Source organism: Ovis aries, chromosome 6 (assembly GCF_016772045.2).
Source record: "Ovis aries strain OAR_USU_Benz2616 breed Rambouillet chromosome 6, ARS-UI_Ramb_v3.0, whole genome shotgun sequence".
Lineage (NCBI taxonomy): Eukaryota > Metazoa > Chordata > Mammalia > Artiodactyla > Bovidae > Ovis > Ovis aries.
In genome coordinates, this window is record NC_056059.1 from 105,383,235 (window position 1) to 105,404,180 (window position 20,946).

Below are 20,946 nucleotides of genomic sequence, written 5' to 3' on the forward strand. Positions count from 1 at the left end.
GCCCATTGGCCTGGTCCCCGCTGGGCCCGCGGCTGCCTCAGAGGTGGGGATGGTGGTGCTCTGTCTACAGGGCTTGGCGGGAGGAGCTGCTCCTATAGCCAGAACCATGGGAACCTGGCGAATGCCACAGCCTTCACGAGGCCCTCTTTGGGCACCAGGCGGTCACGCCACCCTCAGGACCCAGAGGCCTTCCCACTGTGCAGGACCACTGCCTGGTGTCAGGAGCAGTCATAGAGGGCTCAACAAGTGATTTGTGGGGGGGAAGGGACCACATCCGGGTCTTAGAAAGGCTCCCATTTGAGCCCATTTAGAAGCCTGAAGGAGCGTGACCCGGGGCTCCCTCTCCACGTTGAACGGTTCTTACAGAGGACACCAGCCTTGTCTGCGAAGCGGCGTGTCAGCCCAAGGGTCGGGGGCTCTCCCATGGTGCAGGCTGCCCATAGGGTGCAGAGCCACCACGCCAGTTCTGGGCCAGGCACTGGGGATCCACAGACCTGCCGAGCCCGGGCCTGCAGCCCCATGCCTGTCCCAAGGCCTCCGCTCTGCCGCCTACACTAAGAAGGGGTGGGCATGGGCTCTCGGCAGAGGGAGGGCACCACACCTGGTCCAGCTGCAACTGCCAAGCTGCAGCTTCATCACTCCTGGTCTGGGAAGAGGGCTGGGGGTGAAGGATGGGACGTGGTTGGGGGCAGGGGGTCTAGAGAGCTCTGGGGGCTGGTGGAGCTGTGTAAATAAGTTGACTCTGACAGCAGATCCAGCCACCTCTTCCCCAGCCAGGCCCCTGTGAGGCCCAGGCAGCCTCCATGGGTGTTTTCCCTGCTGCGGCTGCTGTAGCTACTGCCTCGCCTCAGAGATGCGAGACTCACTGTTGCTGGTTTAGTGAAGATGGAGTGCAGTGAAGTGAACATCGCTCAGTCGTGTCTGAGTCTGCGACCCCACGGACTATATGGTCCATGGAATTCTCTAGGCCAGAATAGTGGAGTGGGTAGCCTTTCCCTTCTCCAGGGGATCTTCCCAACCCAGGGACTGAACCCAAATCTCCCACATTGTAGGCAGATTCTTTGCCAGCTGAGCCACAAAGGAAGCCCAGGAATACTGGAGTGGGTAGCCTATCCCTTCTCTAGGGGATCTTCCCAACCCAGGGATCGAACTGGGGTCTCCTGCATTGCAGGCAGATTCTAGACCAACTGAGTTATCAGGGAAGCCCTACAAGTTTACCAGAACAGCTGGGCTCACTGTGTGTATTAGTTGCTCAGTCGTGTCTGACTGTGCAACTCCATGGACTGTACAGGCTCCTCCGTCCATGGGATTCTCCAGGCGAGCATACTGGAGTGGGTTGCCATGCCTTCCTCCAGGGGACCTTCCCAACCCAAGGATCGAACCCAGGTCTCCTGCATTGCAGGCGGATTCTTGACCAACTGAGCTATCAGGGAAGCCCAAAACTTTTATCAGAACAGCTGTGCTCATTGTGTATAGCATTAGTTGCCCAGTCATGTCTGACTGTTTGCAACTCCATGGACTGTACAGGCTCCTCTGTCCATGGGATTCTCCAGGCAAGAATACTGGAGTGGGTTGCCATGCCCTCCTCCAGGGGACCTTCCCAACCCAAGGACCAAACCTGGGTCTCCTACATTGCAGGCAGATTCTGATGTCTTGACCTCTCACCGGTGTCCTGACCTCCAGCTACACCTGGGTGTCTTGGAGCAGGGACGCTTTGCAGGGGTGAACCATTTGTTCACTCCCAGGCCAGGCTGCAGGTGAACTGGCCCCCATCCAGAGAGCCAGCAGCCATCCTCCGCCCCCACCTGCACTGCCACCTCGCCTCCACTCTGTCCACGCCACCAGCACAGGGTCTGGCCGCAACCTTCTGAAGTCTCCAGCACCTGGTGGGCAGCGAGTGACTTTGTTCCAGGCTGAGATGGGCCTCCAAACAGGACAAGGTACTCCTGCTTCTCCAGGTGCCCAGGCCAAAGAAAACGAGACGGTCCTGCTGCCGCCAACACAGCAAGGCAGCAAGACAGGGATGCTCAGAAGGCGCCACAGGGGCGGGGAGGGGGCGAGCCAGTGGCAGGCAAGACCCTGGGGGGCACGTGGGAGCCACATGGGGGTGGGATGGGGCCAGGGCCAGGGCCAGGGCTCCCAGGAAGCTGTGACCTGGCCCTCTTGGGCCAGAGAGACCCTAGCAGAGCCACGTGTCTATCAGGGGTGAGTGTGGGGAGGTCATGGAGCCTCTAAACATGAAACGACAACCAGATGGGTGAGGGGGCCCAGGAAAAGTGTCCCAACAGCCCTCGTCATGGAGGCTCCCCGAGAGGAAGTGTACAAGGAACGCCCAAGCGTAAACACCTCATGGGGGTCTGGGGCGGTTCCCATTATATTTATCTGTAAAGCTTTTGATTTCTCCTTCATATTTGAATGAGATCCTTGCTGGGTACAGTAATCTGGGCTATAGGTTATTTTCTTTCATCACTTTAAGTATGTCTTGCCATTCCCTCCTGGCCTGAAGAGTTTCTATTGAAAGATCAGCTGTTATCCTTATGGGAATCCCCTTGTGTGTTATTTGTTGTTTTTCCCTTGCTGCTTTTAATATTTGTTCTTTGTGTTTGATCTTTGTTAATTTGATTAATATGTGTCTTGGGGTGTTTCTCCTTGGGTTTATCCTGTTTGGGACTCTCTGGGTTTCTTGGACTTGGGTGATTATTTCCTTCCCCATTTTAGGGAAGTTTTCAACTATTATCTCCTCAAGTATTTTCTCATGATCTTTCTTTTGTCTTCTTCTTCTGGGACTCCTATGATTTGAATGTTGGAGCGTTTAGTATTGTCCTGGAGGTCTCTGAGATTGTCCTCATTTCTTTTAATTCGTTTTTCTTTTTTCCTCTCTGCTTCATTTATTTCTACAATTCTATCTTCTACTTCACTAATCCTATCTTCTGCCTCAATTATTCTACTATTTGTTGCCTCCAGAGTATTTTTTATCTCATTTATTGCATTATTCATTATATATTGGCTCTTTTTTATTTCTTCTAGGTCCTTGTTAAACCTTTCTTGCATCTTCTCAACCCTTGTCTCCAGGTTATTTATCTGTGATTCCATTTTGATTTCAAGATTTTAGATCATTTTCACTGTCATTATTCGGAATTCTTTATCAGGTAGCTTCCCTATCTCTTCCTCTTTCTATAGTGCTCGTACGCTGACTTCATGATTTTTTTTAAAAAGCCAGAAACCTAGGGTCCTCTGCAGTGCACATCTGCCCTTTGAAATCTCCTGTGACACTCCTCAGTTTGGGGCCAGCCTCAGCAAGGGGCTGGTCCCCGCCCCTCCACGCATCCCAGAAGTTGGGCACATCAGCCCTTCCCTCGGGGGCCCAGGCCACTCTGTCCCCCAGCACAAGCATTGCCCACAGCTGGTCCACACCAATGCCCCCTCCTCATTTAGATCCCTGCCAGACAAGCCCTGTGGTCTTACTGGAAGAGGTGGCCACAGATGCTCAGTCACCCTGTATTCCTTGTTTCCTAACTCTTGGCAGCATGCACATTGTCTGGGCATCTGTCTGCTGGCTTGCTGCTAGAACGGGAGCTCAAGGGCAGGCACCCAGCACTGCCTATCTGCCCCATAGCACACCCAGCACCCCACCACGCACACAGAAGGGGGCCCTTCAAATGCACTGAGTAATGAATGAAGGGCAGGGCGTAACCTTGGGTACCACGGACATGTCTGAGCTCAATTTCCTGTTGGTATAATGGGGTCTAATGAGACCTACCCTACAGGGTTTCTGGGAGCATCAAAGATCTGAGTTAAAAGCCCCTTGTAAACTGTCGGGTGGTGGCATTTGATCATATGCATGAACACACAGAAAGGGAGGAAGGAGACACACTCACACCTTCCTTGCTCCAGCCGTAGCCCGAGGGCAGTGGAAACAGGTCAGCAGCTCCCTGGCCCTCCAGGCTCCCCTTCTCCAGGAAAAACACCACCCCTCAGATGCCAGGGGAGACTGCCAAGTCCCAGCGGATGAAGATTCAGAACAATCTCCCTGGGGCTCTAAATCCCCAAGGCTAGCTGAGCCCCAGCATCAACCTACAGTATCTATTAAACGGGCACACGCTTGCCCCGTCCAGTGCTGCAGTGAGCCCAGGGACTGGCCCTCATCTCCCCAACCCCACCTGGACCAGCGAATCTAGCAGAACCCGGCCATGCAAGATGGAGAAAATAGCTCGGACCCGGCCTCTTCTGCACTCGGGGTCACAGAGAATGAGCCAGAAGGAAGCCCCAAGGGGGGCTGTGGCCACAGATATGTGTGAGCAGTCCACCTGGACGAGGGCACTGGTCCCCAGGAAGCCGTGCTCCACGCACCCAGGTTCCATCAGGGCACAGCTCCCACGTCACCCTGGCTCCTCCATGACCCCCGGGTCCGCCCCTCCTGCCCTGCTGCCCCTGCCTCCCAGAGTCACTCCTGCTCCATCCTCAGAACCCCAACCTGTCCAGTCCCCCATCTCTCCCCTGCTCCCCTCTACTAGCCTCCCGGGCCATCTCACTGGCCCCCTGTCACTCCCTTCCAACCCACAGAATCCACAGCCACCCGAGTGACTGTCCCATCACTTCCCCCATCCCCCGGGGGTCTCTGGCCGACACTCTAGTCTAGCCACGGCTGGCTGCCCCACCAGGTGGGCCATGAATGGACCAGCCAGCAGGTACCTGGGAGCTACCCACCACCCCACCGACCCACCTGGCTCTGCCCTGCTGGACCCCAGCCCTCTGGATCCGCCTCCTTTAAACCCCAGCATCTTCTGAGCCTACAAACAAACCATCAACTCCTCCAGCCTGGGCCCCACCCAGAGTGTGCACAGGGGCTGGTGGAAGGGGCAGGGGGGCTTCGCCAGCCTGGAGTCCTTCCCTAGGGACCTGCAGGGCGCCCTCACAGACCTCCCACGTGGTGGGCACAGAATGTCAGGAGCTCTGGAGCTGTGAGAGGAGGAGCACATACAAGAGCCCAGCGGCCCTCACATTAGCATCGGCCAAAGCAAGGGCGCCTAGTGATGGTGGCGACCAGGCTGGGTCAGCCCCTGCTCAGTACCGGGTCCTGCCTCATTCCAGCAGCACTAAGTCCTGGAACCCACGGGGTCTTCCTCATACTGGCTCCAGGAAGTTCAGAACCAAACAGGGCCCAGATCCGACTGTGGGGGACTCGGGAGCAAGCCCGCGGTCAGTGCGCGTTACCACCTCCTGCGTGTCCCCTCACCCCAGCCCCACCCTTGTTCTCCCTTTAGTCCTACAGTCCCCTGCGTCTGCTTTTCCGTGCAGCCTCTGCAGAAAGAGGCGTCACACAGCTCAGCAAAGCGAGCATCGCGTCTGTCCAAAGAGAGACCAGCTGTGTTTTGCGGTGGGCAGAGCAGGGACGCGTGTTCAGGGGGGCTAGGCTCCCGACCTCCGCGTGGCAGTGCAGGTCTTCCTCTCCCGGGACCTCCACTTCCACGGATGTCCCTCCCTCCCTCACTAGACCCCCAGGGGCTGCACTGGGCCTGCCGGGCAGGAGGCTCATCCCACATCCCCACCGCACTCCATGCCCTGCCCGCAGGGCCCCCACCGGGAGCTCCCACCACTCTAGGCCCATCCCTTGGGAGCCGTGACTAAAGCAGGGGGGTAAGATGCAAACACACTGGGGGCCCCAGGGGCTGGGGGCTTACCTTGAGGACGAAGCCGTCAGGGCAGGCGCGGTCATACTTGTACACCTTGTAGACGACCAGGAAGACGACACAGGTGAGGAAGGCCAGGGCAAAGAGGACCAGCACGGACACCTGTGGGCAGCAGGGGGCCGGGGATGAGGGCCGCTGATGAGGTAGTGCGTGTGCACAATAACACACACAGACACACATGGAAACCTACAGACACACAGAGACACACATAGAAACATACATGCACATACACAGAGAAACATACAGACACAGACACACAGAGAAACATACATACACATAGAGAAACATACACACACAGAGATACACAGAGAAACATACATACACAGAGATACACAGAGAAACATACAGACACATAGAGAAACACACACACATACACAGAGAAACATGCAGACACAGAGACACACAGAGACACACATAGAAACATACATACACATACACAGAGAAACACAGACACAGACACACAGAGAAACATACATACACACAGAGAAACATACACACACAGAGATACACAGAGAAACATGCAGACACAGAGACACATATAGAAACATACATACACATACACAGAGAAACATACAGACACAGACACACAGAGAAACATACATACACATAGAGAAACATACAGACACATAGAGAAACATACATACACAGAGACACACAGAAACATACAGACACATACACACATACACAGTAACATACATATAGACACGGAGAAACATACAGACACATAGAGAAACATACATACACAGAGATACACAGAGAAACATACATACACAGAGATACACAGAGAAACATACACACACATACACAGAGAAATAGACAGACACACAGAAACATACAGACACATAGAGAAACATACATACACAGAGACACACAGAAACATACAGACACATACACAGAGAAACATACACATAGAGAAACATACATACAGAGACACACATAGAAACATACATACACAGGGAAACATACAGACACATACATACATACACAGTTACATACAGACACAGAGAAACATACACACACATACACAGAGAAACATGCAGACACAGAGACACATATAGAAACATACATACACATACACAGAGAAACAGACAGACACAGAGAAACATACAGACACATAGAGAAACATACATACACAGAGACACACATAGAAACATACATACACAGGGAAACATACAGACACATACACACATACAGTTACATACAGACACAGAGAAACATACACAGATACACACAGAAACATACAGACACATGCACACATACACAGTAACATACATACAGACACAGAGAAACATACAGACACATAGAGAAATATACCTACACAGAGATACACAGAGAAACCTGCAGACACATACATACATACACAGTAACATACATACATACACAGAGAAACGTACAGACACATACACAGATACACACAGAAACACAAAGACACACATAGAAACACACAGACACACAGAAACATACAGATACATAGAGAAACATACAGATACACAGATACACATAGAAACGTACATACACAGAGAAACATACAGACACAGAGATACACACAGAAACACACATACACAGTAACATACAGACACAGAAACATACAGACACATACACAGATACACACACAGAGAAACATACATACACACAGATACACAGCGAGAAACATATGTACAGACACATATAGAGATACATACAGAGAAACATACAAACAGATACACACAGAAACAGACAGACACATACACACAGATATACACACACACAGTAATAAACATACGCATGTGCTATGCTTAGTCACTCAGCTGTGTCCAGCTCTTTGCAACCCCATGGACTGTAGCCCAACAGGCTTCTCTGTCCATGGGATCCTCCAGGCAAGAATATTGGAGTGGGTTGCAATGCCCTCCTCCAGAGGATCTTCCTGACCCAGGGATCAGATCTGGGTCTCCCGCATTGCAGGTGGATTCTTTACTGTCTGAGCCACCAGGGAAGCCCAAGAAAATTGGAGTGAGTAGCCTATCCCTTCTCCAGGGGATCTTCCTAACCCAGGAATCAAACCAGGATCTCCTGCGTTGCAGGTGGACTCTTTACTAGGGAAGCCCACTGACACATACACACACAGTAACAAAGAGACACACACACAGTAATATGCACATAGACACGTACACATACAGACATGGACATACACACGGTAACAAACACAGAGACACACACAGTAACACACTGACACACAGAGTAGCATACACGTACAGTAACATACACACAGACGTGGACATACACACAGAGTAACATATACACAGAAATGGGCACACACAGTAACATGCACACAGACATGGACACACACACAGTAGCATATACACAGACACACACACAGACACATACACAGACACATACACACAGATGCACACACACGAGCCCACGCCAGGGCACACAGGCGCTGCGTCTGGAAGGCACAGAACACAGACGCAAGAGGCCTCTGGGGATGAAGGTCAGCACAGCCTCTCCACACTGGACAATTTCTGTACCATGTTCATTTTTTATCACATCCACGTATCACTTCTTTGTAAACTGGCCACTTGTTGTATTCTGGGCCCAGTATAGACAGCCTGGGTACACCTATGACTGGGCCTCAGGGATGCTGGACATGCCATGGAGCTGTGGGTGCAGCTGCCCTTCTGACACTGCCAGTCACCCTGGTGATGCACCAGTCACTGGCTAATCAGCTGTCTCACAGATGCCCCTGAGTCCCAGATGCCAACCCCACCCCTGAGCTGGGACCAGCTGAGCAGGGCAGACCCTCCAGGGCCCCCATCACCTCCACCCTGGACAAGAGTATTCAGGGAGAGCCTGCCCCTCCATGGAGGGTGGTCCCCATAAGCATGGGACTTGGCTTTTTGCACCGCCATCTGTGGAGCACCCAGCGCAGCTTGGCCGGACCGCGGGATGGGCCCAGGGATGTCTGCAGGTGGACACGTGACAGTCCCTGAGCAGACTGGGCCAGGTGATGAGACATCCCCTGCTGCAGGGTCTAGGGATCGGGAGACAAAATGATGCTGCCTCTGGACCTCAAAGGCACACCCTGGAGGCCAGGGAGCCGCTGGGCAGGGCGAGCGTCCATCCTGGGCAGAAAGGGCATGCAAAGGCACTGTATGTCAGGTCAGGAGGTGTGACCAGGAGCCGTGCCCAGGTCCCCGGCCCAGACCCACTGCTTCCTCCCTTCACCCCACACGGCCACCCTGGCCACTGGCCATGCGGGCCCCAGCCACGAGTCCCCACCTCCAACACAGGGTGGAGCCATGGCTGCCTCGGGACCCAAAGTAGCCACAGGGAAGGTGCCATCGGGGATCCTGGTGGCAGCTACACACAGGCAAGGACGAGACCACCTGGCTCAGGAGGGCAGCCTAGGGGGACAGTGGAGGCGGCCGAGCATGGAGCTGGGTGATGAAGGAGGTGGGAAGAGGTGGGCGCAGTGGCCCTGGGACATGTGTCAGCAGAGGCAGCAATGGAGCACGTACAGGGCTTTCCAACAGGAGCGGCAACCCAGCCTGCCTACAGTGCCCGGGAGGGGCGGCCAGACCCTGGGTAAGTCACCCAGCTCCTCTGGGCCCAGGCTCCTGCCAGCCAATAGCAGTGGGAGGACCCACACCCAGGGCTGGTGGGACGGTGGAGGACTGACTCAGTGCAATGATGAGAGGACAGAACTGGACACAGTGGGTACTCCGGAAGGAGGCGTTTGCTACTGCTGCTGCAGCTGCCACCGCGGCCAGCAGATGCGGAGCTGGGCTCTCAGGCCAGACACACAGCCCCCCACCCAGGCCCGATGCCTGATCCTCCCCGAGCCCTCCTCCCCACATCCACCTGGCTACTGCTCGCCCAAATCTGCCCTGCCTGGGACCCGGCTACCTGCTGGCGGCCCCTGGGAGCAGCGAGGGCAGCTCTTCCCACAGTCTAGAACAGCAGGGTTGTCCATAGGGAGAGCTGTATCTAAAGTAACTGTCCTCCGTAACCCTTTATATTCTCTTTTGGAGCACTTGAAATTATTCCAAAAGGAGGTCTATGGCACACAACAGGTTAACAAGCGTTGTTAGACTGTTCTCCATAAAACATCACCCCACTGAATTCAACTACACGTAAACTACATACACCACGATCAAGTGGAATTTATCCCATGGTTGCAAGGATGGTTCGACATCCGCAGACGTGATATATCACATTAACCAAGTGAAGGATAAAAATTATATGACCATCCCAATAGATGCATAAAAAGCATTTGACAAAATTTAACATGTATTCATGATAAAAATTCTCAATAAAGTGGGTATAGAGGGAACATACATAATAAAGGCCAAATATGATAAGCCCGAGCTAATAGCATACTCAAATGGTGAAATACTGAAAACTTAAACTCCAAGATCAGTAACAGAAAAGGATGCCCACTCTTGCTAATTTTATTCAACATAGTATTACAAATCCCTAGCCAGAGCAATTAGGCAAGAAAAAAAAAACAGGCATCCAAATTAAAAAAGGAAGAAGTAAAACTGTTGCTATTTGCAGATGACAAATTTTCTATGGAAAATCCTAAAGACTCCACCAAATAATTGTTAGAAGTTATCAACAAATTAAAGTTGGAGAATAAAAAATCAACATACAAAAATCTTTTGCATTTCTATACACTAGTAAATGAACTATCAGAAGAGTTAAGAAAACAATCCCACTTATAATTGCATCCCAAAGAATAAAATATCCAAGAATAAATTTAACAAAGGAGGTGAAAGGTCTACACACTAAAAACGACATTGATAAAAGAAACTGAAGATACAAATAAATGGAAAGATTCTGTTCTTATGCATCAGAAGAATTAATATTGTTAATATGTCCATACTATCACTACCCAAAGAAACCTACAGATTCAATACAATCCCTATCACAATTCTAATTCCATTTTTCACAGAAATGGAACAAACAATCCTCAAATTTGTATGGAACCACAAAAGCCTCCAAATAAATAAAGCAATCTTGAGAAAGAACAACAAAGCTGGAGGTATCATGCTCCCTGGTTTCAAACAATATTACAAAGTTATAGTAATCAAAACAGTATGGTATTGGCACAGAAACAAATAGACCAATAGACAGCAAAGAGAGCCCAGAAATAAACCCACACGTATATGATCAATTAATTTATGACAATGGAGCCAAGAATATAAAATGGGGAAGGACAGTCTCTTCAATAAAGAAGAGAAACTGGAGAGCCTTGAGCAAAAGAATAAAATTCAACCACTACCTAATACCATATACAAACATTAACCCAAGATGGATTAAAACCTTGAACGTGAGTTTTCTTAGGAAAAAAGCATAGGTGATAAGCCCTTGACATTGGTCTTGGCAATGATTTGTTGCATTTGGCCCACAAAGCAAAAGCAACAAAGGCAAAAATAAACAAGTGGGACAACATCAAACTAAAACGCTTCTGTGCAGCAAAGGAAACCATCAACAAAACTAAGAAGCAACCCACTGAAAGGGAGGAAATATCTGTAGATCATGTATTTGATAAGGGGCTAATATACAAAATATATAAAAACTCATATGACTCTAGAGCCAAAAGCCAAACAATCCAACAAAAATGGGTAGAGGAACTGAATAGGCATTTTTCCAAGGAAGACATACAGATGGCCAACAGGTAAATGAGAAAGTGCTCAACATCGCTCGTCAGGAAAATGCAAATCAAAATCACAATGAGATATCACCGCCCACCTATTAAAATGGCAATTTTCAAAAAGACAGGAAATAATGGTTGGCAAGGACATGGGAAAAAGGGAACTCTCCTACACTATTAGTGGGAATGTCAACTGGTGCAGCCATTATGGAAAAAGTATGGAGAGTCCTCAAAAAATTAAAAATAGGGCTATCATATGGTCCAGCAATCCTGCTTCTGGGTATTTATCTGAGGGAAATGGAGATACTTGCTTGGAAAGACATCTGCACCCATGTCTACTGCTGCATTGTTTACAACAGCCAAGGTACAGAAGCAACCGAAGTGTCCATTGATGGGTGAATGGATAAAGACGTGGCATATGTATTCAATGAAGTATAATTCAGCCGCACAAAGAAGGAAATCTCGCCATCTGCAACAACACGGGTAAACCCTGAGGGCCTTACGCTAAGTGAAATAAGTCAGACCAAGAAAGACAAACAGTGCTCTGAACTCACTTAAGTGTGGAATCTTAAAAAACAAACAGGAAAAAAACTGACCTCAAAGATACAGAGAACAGACTGGTGGTGCCAGAGGCAGGGGGCTGGGGTGGGAGAAATGGATGAAGGAGGTCAAAAGATACAAACTTTCAATTAAACATAGATAAGTCAACCTAGACAGCATATTAAAAAGCAGAGACATTACTCTGCTGAAAGGTCAGTCTAGTCAAAGCTATGGTTTTTCCAGCAGTCATGTACGCATGTGGGAGTTGGACCATAAAGAAAGCTGAGAACCAAAGAATTGATGCTTTTGAACAGTGGTGTTAGAGAAGACTCTTGAGAGTCCCTTGGACTGCAAGGAGATCAAACTAGTCAATCCTAAAGGAAATCGGTCCTGAATATTCATTGGAAGGACTGATGCTGAAACTGAAACTCCAATACTTTGGCCACCTGATGTGAAGAACTGACTCACTGGAAAAGACCCTGATGCTGGGAAAGATTGAAAGCAGGAGGAGAAGGGGACGACAGAGGATGAAATGGTTGGATGGCATCACCGACTCGATGGACATGAGTTTGAGTAAGCTACGGGAGTTGGTGATGGACAGGAAGCCTGGCGTGCTGCAGTCCATGGGATCACAAAGAGTCGGACACAACTGAGCAACTGAACTGAACCAAAATGAAGTCAAGAGGATGTGGTATACAGTACAGTGACTGTAGTTAAAAACACTATGGTGCATATCTGAAAGTTGCTGAGACAGTTCTTATAAGTTCTCATCACAAGGGAAAAAATGTTTCACTGTGTGTGGTGACAGACGCTAACTAGACTTAGAGTGTGATCATTTCTCAATACACACAAATATTGAATCAGTCTGTTGCACACTTGAAACTAATATGCTCTATGTCAATTACATCTCAGGTTTTTTTTTTTTTAAAAAAGAAGATGATCATAAGTCTTGGAAAGACACACATTCTGAATCCTGTCCCTTGGATTGGAAGCCACATGGAGTCTGGTTCACAGCACCCCATCTGTTTAGGTGTAAAAATAACCCCTTCTCCGCGGGGCCGTGGGGAAGCACCTCCTAAGGGCTCTGCTCCGAGGAAAGAGGACGCCTGGACCTTTCACCCAGGATTCCTGGGCTCGATGGCCAAGGTGCTCTCAGCACTGAGAAATGAAAACACCACAGTCCCGGAAGCAGCCAATGAAGAGGGCAAAGGGATAAATCCCCGGAGCGTCAGCAGGGGGGGTGGTGGTGGTTCAGTCGCTAAGTCGTGTCCAACTCTGGTGACCCCACAGACTGTAGCCCGCCAGGCTCCTCTGGCCATGGGATTCTCCAGGCAAGAATACTGGAGTGGGTTGTCATTCCTGTCTCCAGGGGATGGTCCCGACCCAGGGATCGAACCCGTGTCTCCTGCACTGCAGGCAGATTCTTTACTGACTGAGCTACAAGGGAAGCAGGAGGCGTGGGGCATGGCAAAGCCTCCCACACCCATAGGCTGTCTCACTCCACACCCCCCACCCCCGCCACGCCTCTGTGAACCCTGAACCTCTCCTGGGCCCCAGAATCTGCTCAGACCTGGGAAGCACCGTATGGGGCGGGTGGGGGCAGCAATAAAGGTTCACGTTTCACTACTCCAGTTCACATTTCACAACTCAGTTCACATTTCACTACTCGGGCATGGTGCCCACCCCGTGGTCACCACTGACCAAGAAGAGAACCATGGGCCTCTCTGGGAAGATCCCCACCTGGCTCAGAACTGGACCCGGCTCTGCCACCCACCACCTGCGTGACAGCAGGTCCCCTGTGCATCTCTCCTCTGAAGCAGGGAACAAGGCCCCACGCTTTGACAGGTTTACCAAGATGGTAAGCGCTCAAGGGCTTGAGAGCACGTGGCCAGCCCCACGTGCTGGGCCCCTGTCAAGGCTGAACTGTGCCCCCCTAAGCCAGGTACTTGTGAATGTGACCTTATTTAGAATAGGGGTCCTTGCAGGTGTGATTACATTAATTGAGGTCATTTGCGTGAGCCCTAATCCAGGATGACTGGGTCGTGAAAAGGGGACCGTTGGACACAGAGGCACACGCTCAGGGAGGCGGCCACATGAAGACGGAGGATGGAGGTGGTGCAGCCACAAGCCAAGGACGGCTGGCAAGCCCCGGTCCCCGCCCCCCAGGCCCAGAAGAGGCAAGGAAGGCCCCTCCTCTAGGGGCACATCTGGGGGTGACTAGCACTTCCACACTTCCACTTCACATGCACGAAGGGACTCTGCAGGTGGGATCAAGTCAAGGATCTTGAGACAGAAGATTCTCCTGGACTGTCCAGGAGTGGAGTCACAGGCAAGTGAACTTCTGAGAGGGAGACCGAGAGATTCGGCTACAGACGAGAAGGCAATGGGACACTGGAGAGGCTGTGCTGCAGGCTATGGAGACGGACAAGGGGCTGAAGGGCAAGGAATGTGAGCAGCACAGCTCCAGGGGCTGCGGAGGCAAGGAGACTGTACCCCAGAGGAAGCGCAGCCAGGAGGGCTGACTCAGGACTTCTGGCCTCCAGATATGCTTGGCTACCAGCCTCTCAGCTGCCGGTCCTTGTCACAGCCACCCCAGGAAACAAATTCACCTCCTTTCAAGCCCATCCACTTCCACAGACCGAGCCCCTGCAGGGAAGGCTGAAACCCAAGCACCAGGCAGGCAGAGGAGCCTCCCAAACTCAGCGAACAATGAGTGAGCGGGTGCAGGTGGCCTGTCCCCCAGTGAGGAGTCACAGGGCAACCCTTGGGGACCTGGAGCCAAGCCAGAGTGTCTACACATCAAACAACATAAATGCAGCCTGTGGAGGCACTGTCTGCCCGGGTTTTACTATAGAAATGATGGTGCATGGGAAGGAGGCAGGACCCCAGATGGCTCTGAGACCCAGGTGGATGGGCAGCACCCAAGGTGTCCTCTCTGGGGTGGGCTGCAGGCCAGGGATGGAGGCCAGGGAGTCCCTTGGCTGGTGGAAGGGTGTTTCCTCAAAGACAGGGCCTTTCTTTCAGGGTCGATGACTTTATCAGGTGCAGAAACCCAGTGCTGGGGCCCACAATGCTTTTAGTGACCCCAGAAAATGGTTTTAACTTTTGTTTTTTTAAAAAAACAGAAAATAAAAAATAATGAATAAACAATAATGCACCCAGCCTGGATTATATTCATCTTTGGTCCAAGGCAATCATAAGACTTTTTTTTTTTAAGGTAGAAAAGCACCTTGGGCCCCCTGACCCTGCCCTCCTTGGTCATCAGCTTCCCCAGTGGCTGGCGGATGTTTCTGGGAGGCCTGACAGCGGCCACCTTGGAGTGAGCTTGGCCAGCAGGGTCGGCCCTGGTCTTTGCAGAGTGGTGTTAACTCGTTACAGTGCAGGGTGAGAACCAGGAGGGGAAAGGTAGGAGCAGACATGCTCAGGAGGGCAGATGTCCAGGAAAGGGGTCTAGGCTTGGAAGGACAAGGAGCTGACCAAAGACAACTCGGCAAAGAGGGTTATTCTCAGAGGGAAAGAGAGGTTGTGCCAAAGTCCGGAGGCCCCAGACACAGCAAGTTCAGCTGGTGTGCCCGCAGCATCGCATGTCCTGCAGGAGAGGGGCCACGGGCTGGGTGACAAAGGACCCCCTGCGTCATACCAAGGGTGCGTGCACACTAAGCCGCTCAGCTGCATCCGACTCTTTGCAACCCCATGGACTGTAGCCCACCAGGCTCCTCTGTCCATGGGATTCTCCAGGCAAGAATACTGGAGTGCGTGCTGTGCCCTCCTCCAGGGGATCTTCCCAAGCCAGGAATCGAAACTCGCATCTCTTACGTCTCCTGCATTGGCGGGCAGGTTCCTTATCACCTGGGAAGCCCATCATACCAAGAGGAGGAAGCCCAGATGCATCCTGGGTATTGCAGGATTCCAGGAGGTGGCTGCCCCTCTATTATACCCCAAATTAGTGTTTCTCACAGCCCTGGGAGGTGTCACCAGCTGCCTGAAGGACAGATGTTTGCCATCAGTTTACACGTGTGTGTGGTGTGTGTGTGTGTTAGAGCAGATTCTACATGTTCCTTAAACTGACATCACTTTCGTGCAGCTGTCAATGAAAGCTCGAAAGCAGGAGATAGTGGGATGAAATTAGAGCTACTGTGCGTGGTTCCACTCATCGCCCCGTGTTCTCTGCCAGATGCCCTCCATGGTGGCCCTTACCCCCCGATGTGGGCTGTGGCTTTAAGGGACAGCATATGGGAACAGCAGGGGTTGGGGAACAGCCTGCTGCAGGGTTTCCATCACGTTTGTGCCCCTGGCAGTCACATGGAATGTATCAATCCTCAGACTCATGCTTAAAAGTGCATAAGACACAATACACAGGAAAGAAAACCAAGGATACTGAAATACTAATATGAAAACATTGCCAAAATGTAGATTTGTGATATAATACATCAAACAACGAGCTCTTACAATACTATGATTTCAAAGGAATGATGAGACTGAACACTTCCCGAAATCTCAATGTCACTTGCAGCGTGATACACAGAACACCGGTGATTCGTGTTGGTGAATCACAAGTATGACTTCTACTTCCGCAGCTGATTGCACAAAGTGAAAGAATGGGTCCACTGCAGACTATATAACACGCTGCTGAAAGAAATTAAAGTAAGACCCAAATAAATGGAATGACACCACGGATGGACAGACACTAGTGCTAAGATGAGAATCCTTCCCAGACTGACCTACACTCAATACAATCCCTATCAAAATCCCAATAGACTTTCTCCTTAGAAATGGAAATTACAAGGGTTTGTGAATGGCCAAAACAATCTTTAAAATGAAGAATAAGCTGGAGGACTCAGGCTTCCCAATTTCAAAACGTACTACAAAGCTACAGTAATCAAAACAGTATGGGACTAGCGTAAGAATAGGTACATAAATCAATGGTATAGAATGGAGGAGTCCAGAACTATAACCATGTGTTCATGGTCAACTGACTTTTCTCTAAGGGTGCCAAGACCATTTAATGGGGCAAGAAGAGTCTCTTCAATAAGCGGCGTCAGGACAACTAGCTGTCTGCACGTGAAAGAATCGAGCTGGACCCTGACCACACCCCATATAAAAAAACTAATTCGAAATGGAATAAAAACCTGAATATAAAAGCTAAAGCCTTAAAATTCTTAAAAGAAAACATAAGAGGTAAATCTTTATGACTCTGCATTTGGCAATGATATCTTAGATATAACACCAAAAGCACAATCAACAAAAATAATCTGTACTTGACTGAAATTTTAAAATTTTGTGCATTGAAGAACACAAGCAAAAAAATGATGAGACCGACCCACAAAATGGTAGAAAATATCTGAGACTGATACATCTGGTAAGGACCTAGTACCCAGAGTATATATAAAAACCTCTTACAACTCAACAACAGAAAGACAAACAACCCAATTAAAAATGGAAAAGGACTGGAACAGACATCACTCCGAAGAAGATAAACAAATAGTGAACAGGTACAGGAAGAGATATTCAAGATCGTTCTCCATTATGAGGAAATGTAAACCAAAGCCACAAGGAGATGCCGCCTCACACCTATGAGAATGGCTACAATAAAAGTAAATAATGGGTGTTGGTGAGGATATAAAATGAAACCTTGCACACTGTGGGTGAAAATGTAAAATGGTGCAGCTACTGTGGAAAACAGCAGCTCCTCAGCATGTTAAACAAAACATCAGCACATGAACCAGCAGTACAAACCCAAGAGAATGCAAAACAGGCGCTCAAACAGAAGCTTGTACACAAATGTTCATCCCAGTACTATTCACACTTAACCAAAAGGAGGGAACGACACAAACGCCCATCGATAAGATGAGGAGGTAAACGCAACGTGGACCACGTAGTCTATGATTCCATTTCTATGAAGCGTCCAGAATAGGAAAATCCACAGAGACAGGAAAGAGATGAGTGATTGCTTAGAGCTAAGGGCAGACGGAATCAGGGAGTAACTGCCAGTGTGTATGGGGTCTCCTCTGGAGGCGACTGAAAATGTTCTGAAAGGAGATAGTGGTGATGGTTGGACAACACTGTGAATGTAATAAATATCACTAAATTGAACACTTTAAAGTTGTAAATTGTATTTTATGTATCAGTTCAGTCGCTCAATCCTGTCCTTTGCGACCCCCATGGACTGCAGCATGCCAAGCTTTCCTGTCCATCACCAACTCCTGGAGCTTGCTCAAACTCATATCCATCAAGTCGGTGATGCCATCCAACCATCTCATCCTCTGTCACCCCCTTCTCCTCCTGCCTTCAATCTTTCCCAGCATCAGGGTCTTTTCTAATGAATCAGCCCTTCATATCAGGTGGCCAAAGTATTGGAGTTTCAGCTTCAGCATCAGTCCTTCCAACACAGTTTGCTCCAAATAAAAGGTGGGGGGGGGGGGTGAGGCAGAGACAAGAGGCCAGACTATGGCAGGGGCCTTAGAGAGACAGATGGGAACCCCAAGCCAGAGCAGCCTTACCCCAGAGACCAGAGGGGTCCCAGGTGTGTGTTCTGGAAAGAACAGCCAGGAATGGACAGCAAATAGGCTATGGGCCTCAGGGTGAACTTTATCAGGAATTTATAAGGAGAGGATCATATGCCGGACCTGCTCGGGACAGTCCTGACAACGGTTCCTGCCCCAGCATCCCAAACGCACAGGGCCCACTGCCACTCCCGAAAGTATCCCACTCTGGGGGATTAATTACACAGCCACGCAACTTACAAGGCCCTGGACGCTGTACCAGTTCTCTAAATGTTCACATGAGCTGGGAACTGGCAGTTCACCCTATTTCACAGACGAGGGGCTTGAAGGGCATTTGAATACGCTGTGTTCCTACCTGCTCTTTCTGGTTGGGGTCTCCTCTCTTGCTGGGGGCCTCCCAGAGGTCACTGCTCAACTAAGGTGGGAACTAGGGAGTCTGTAGCAGGGTAGAGTCATTCCATGAACCCCATGTAGCTGCCAGTATGGAAAACAGAGCTTGGCAGGCTCCGTGTCAGGTGGACATGGGTCTGAATCCTACTGCTACCCACCAGTTAGCTGGCTGACCTTGGGCCGGGGTCCTCTCTGACCTTAATTCCCCACCTTCAAAACCAGGACAGAAGATCAACCTTCAAGACAGTAAGAGCGCAGGCAGGCAGCACTGGGTCAATGGTAGCTGGGTCATTCTTTCTCTGCTGTCTCTGCCCTCCCACCCTTGAGGCTGGGAGGGGGTGGGGCGGGTAGAGAAATGTGCTTTTCTGCTGAGTAATGCAGTTTAAAAAAAAAAAAGAATCTTGGAAACAGAAGATGAATCCTGATATCTCCAAGCATTTACAGCACTTAAATATTTTAGGTAACCCACACAAAGTGAACACACAGACACACCCCCAGATGATTCAATCCACATAATTATTCGATTCTGGGTGAAGCCCCCACTGTACAGCTGGGCCAGGAAACTGCAAAACAGGGCAGGGGAACCCCACCTGACGCTCTGCTGGAGGTGACAGGGTGCTGAAGCTGCTGAAGTATTTCTAGGATCCCCAGTGCCAACTCGTGAAGACCGCCCCCACCGGTGAGTGCCAAGAAAACGGTGTCACCATTCATAAATATTTAACAAATGCATCCTGAAACACACCAGGGGATTATTGGAGAGGGTGGAAAAACAGACTGACTGACAGCACAGGAAGCTCAAGGTCATTAAGGATGCGAGAAAAGATGCAAACCACCCACAGATTCATTTGGTTTGCTCTCTTGTTTTGGCCACACTGTGTGGCATGCAGGATCTTATTTCCCAAACCAAGGATCTAACTGGTCACACACAACACCCCCTCATTGCCCCCTGCATTTGCGAGCGTAGAGTCTTAACTGCTGGACCACCAGGGAAGTCCCTACCCACAGATTCACTTGTGGACAGAAGGCAAAGGGACCCTCCAGTGCAGCACCCAGGGCCCATACAAACAAATCCATTCTCTCCTCCCAGGACGTTCTCCCAGCCCTGCACCATCTGGGCGAGGCTGACCTTGGAATCTCTGAAAGGCCCGAAGGCAACGTGGCAGCAGGGGCTGGGATGCAGCCTGTTCACCCGAACCCTGAACTTACAAGTAGAATGCGTGTGGATGTCAGAGGTGTCAACAGCCCTCTATCATGGCAGTCGCAAGCAGAAATATTCCTTTAATCTGCCTCATTATGGCCCCTCCGCCCTCCAGAATCCCACACAACACCATGACATGCTGCTCTGCATGGGTGAGCAGGACCACGCAATTAGAACAGTGTTTAGGTTTAGTTCATTGGAGAAACAGCTCAGGCCCATGTTTATTCTCGGCATAAACACACCTCCAATTAATTAAGCGGCCGCTTTCCTTGTTGACACCAACCTCTTCGGAAGCCTAGACTCTGGGCCACCGCTGGGTGGCTCATCCAGCAATCCCATGTGGAGGAGCCTCAGAAAACCCTCTCCCCAGCCAGCGGTTACCTAGCAACCAGCCTAGCAACCTCATAGCCAAGAGATTAATCCCTGGGTGATAATCATAAAGCAACATCCAAAAAGACATCTCGTCTCGAGGATGCCATCCAAAGGTATATAAAGATGAGGCTTAGAGCAGCGGCCTCCCGCTCCTGAACTACACAAGTTACAGACAAAAAGGGCCCATGTTATTTACTGGTTGCTTCAACAGCTGAAAGGCATGGTTTCATTCTGGCCCTTCACACACGGGGCCGGAAAGAATGAAGAGACGGCTGGGCTGGGGAGCCACATGGAAGCTGCCCGCTCACCAGCAGGACGAGGAAGACGTTCTGTCCCAGGAGAGCCGTGACTGACCTTCAAGGTGATTGGGGAGGGGGGAGGCGCATGCAGGTCCTCCTCTCTGCTGCCCACATGTACCCCAATTTGCCAAAAGAGAGCCCCCCGCCCTCAGCCAGCTGACACCACCCACCAGAGAAGCACGCCCCACTGTCTGCATGCATTCAGAGATTCGAGAAATATAAGTGGGTAGGAAAAGGCCGAGAGAACATTCTAGAAGGGCTAAAACTCTCAGCATCTTCAAAAGGCACCCGCTTTCCTAAGCCTGCCCTGCTCATGTGC

General features: G+C 50.3%; 1 protein-coding gene across 2 annotated transcripts in view; it reads right to left on the bottom strand.

Annotated features, from left to right (window-relative positions):
• Nucleotides 1-20,946, bottom strand: part of NSG1 (neuronal vesicle trafficking associated 1) — a 34,197-nt gene that overhangs the window by 3,582 nt on the left and 9,669 nt on the right. For both annotated transcript variants that reach the window (XM_004009990.6, XM_027971181.3), the window contains exon 4: nt 5,682-5,792. In XM_004009990.6, coding sequence (XP_004010039.1) covers nt 5,682-5,792 — 111 coding nt within the window. The remainder of the gene's footprint in view (nt 1-5,681; nt 5,793-20,946) is intronic.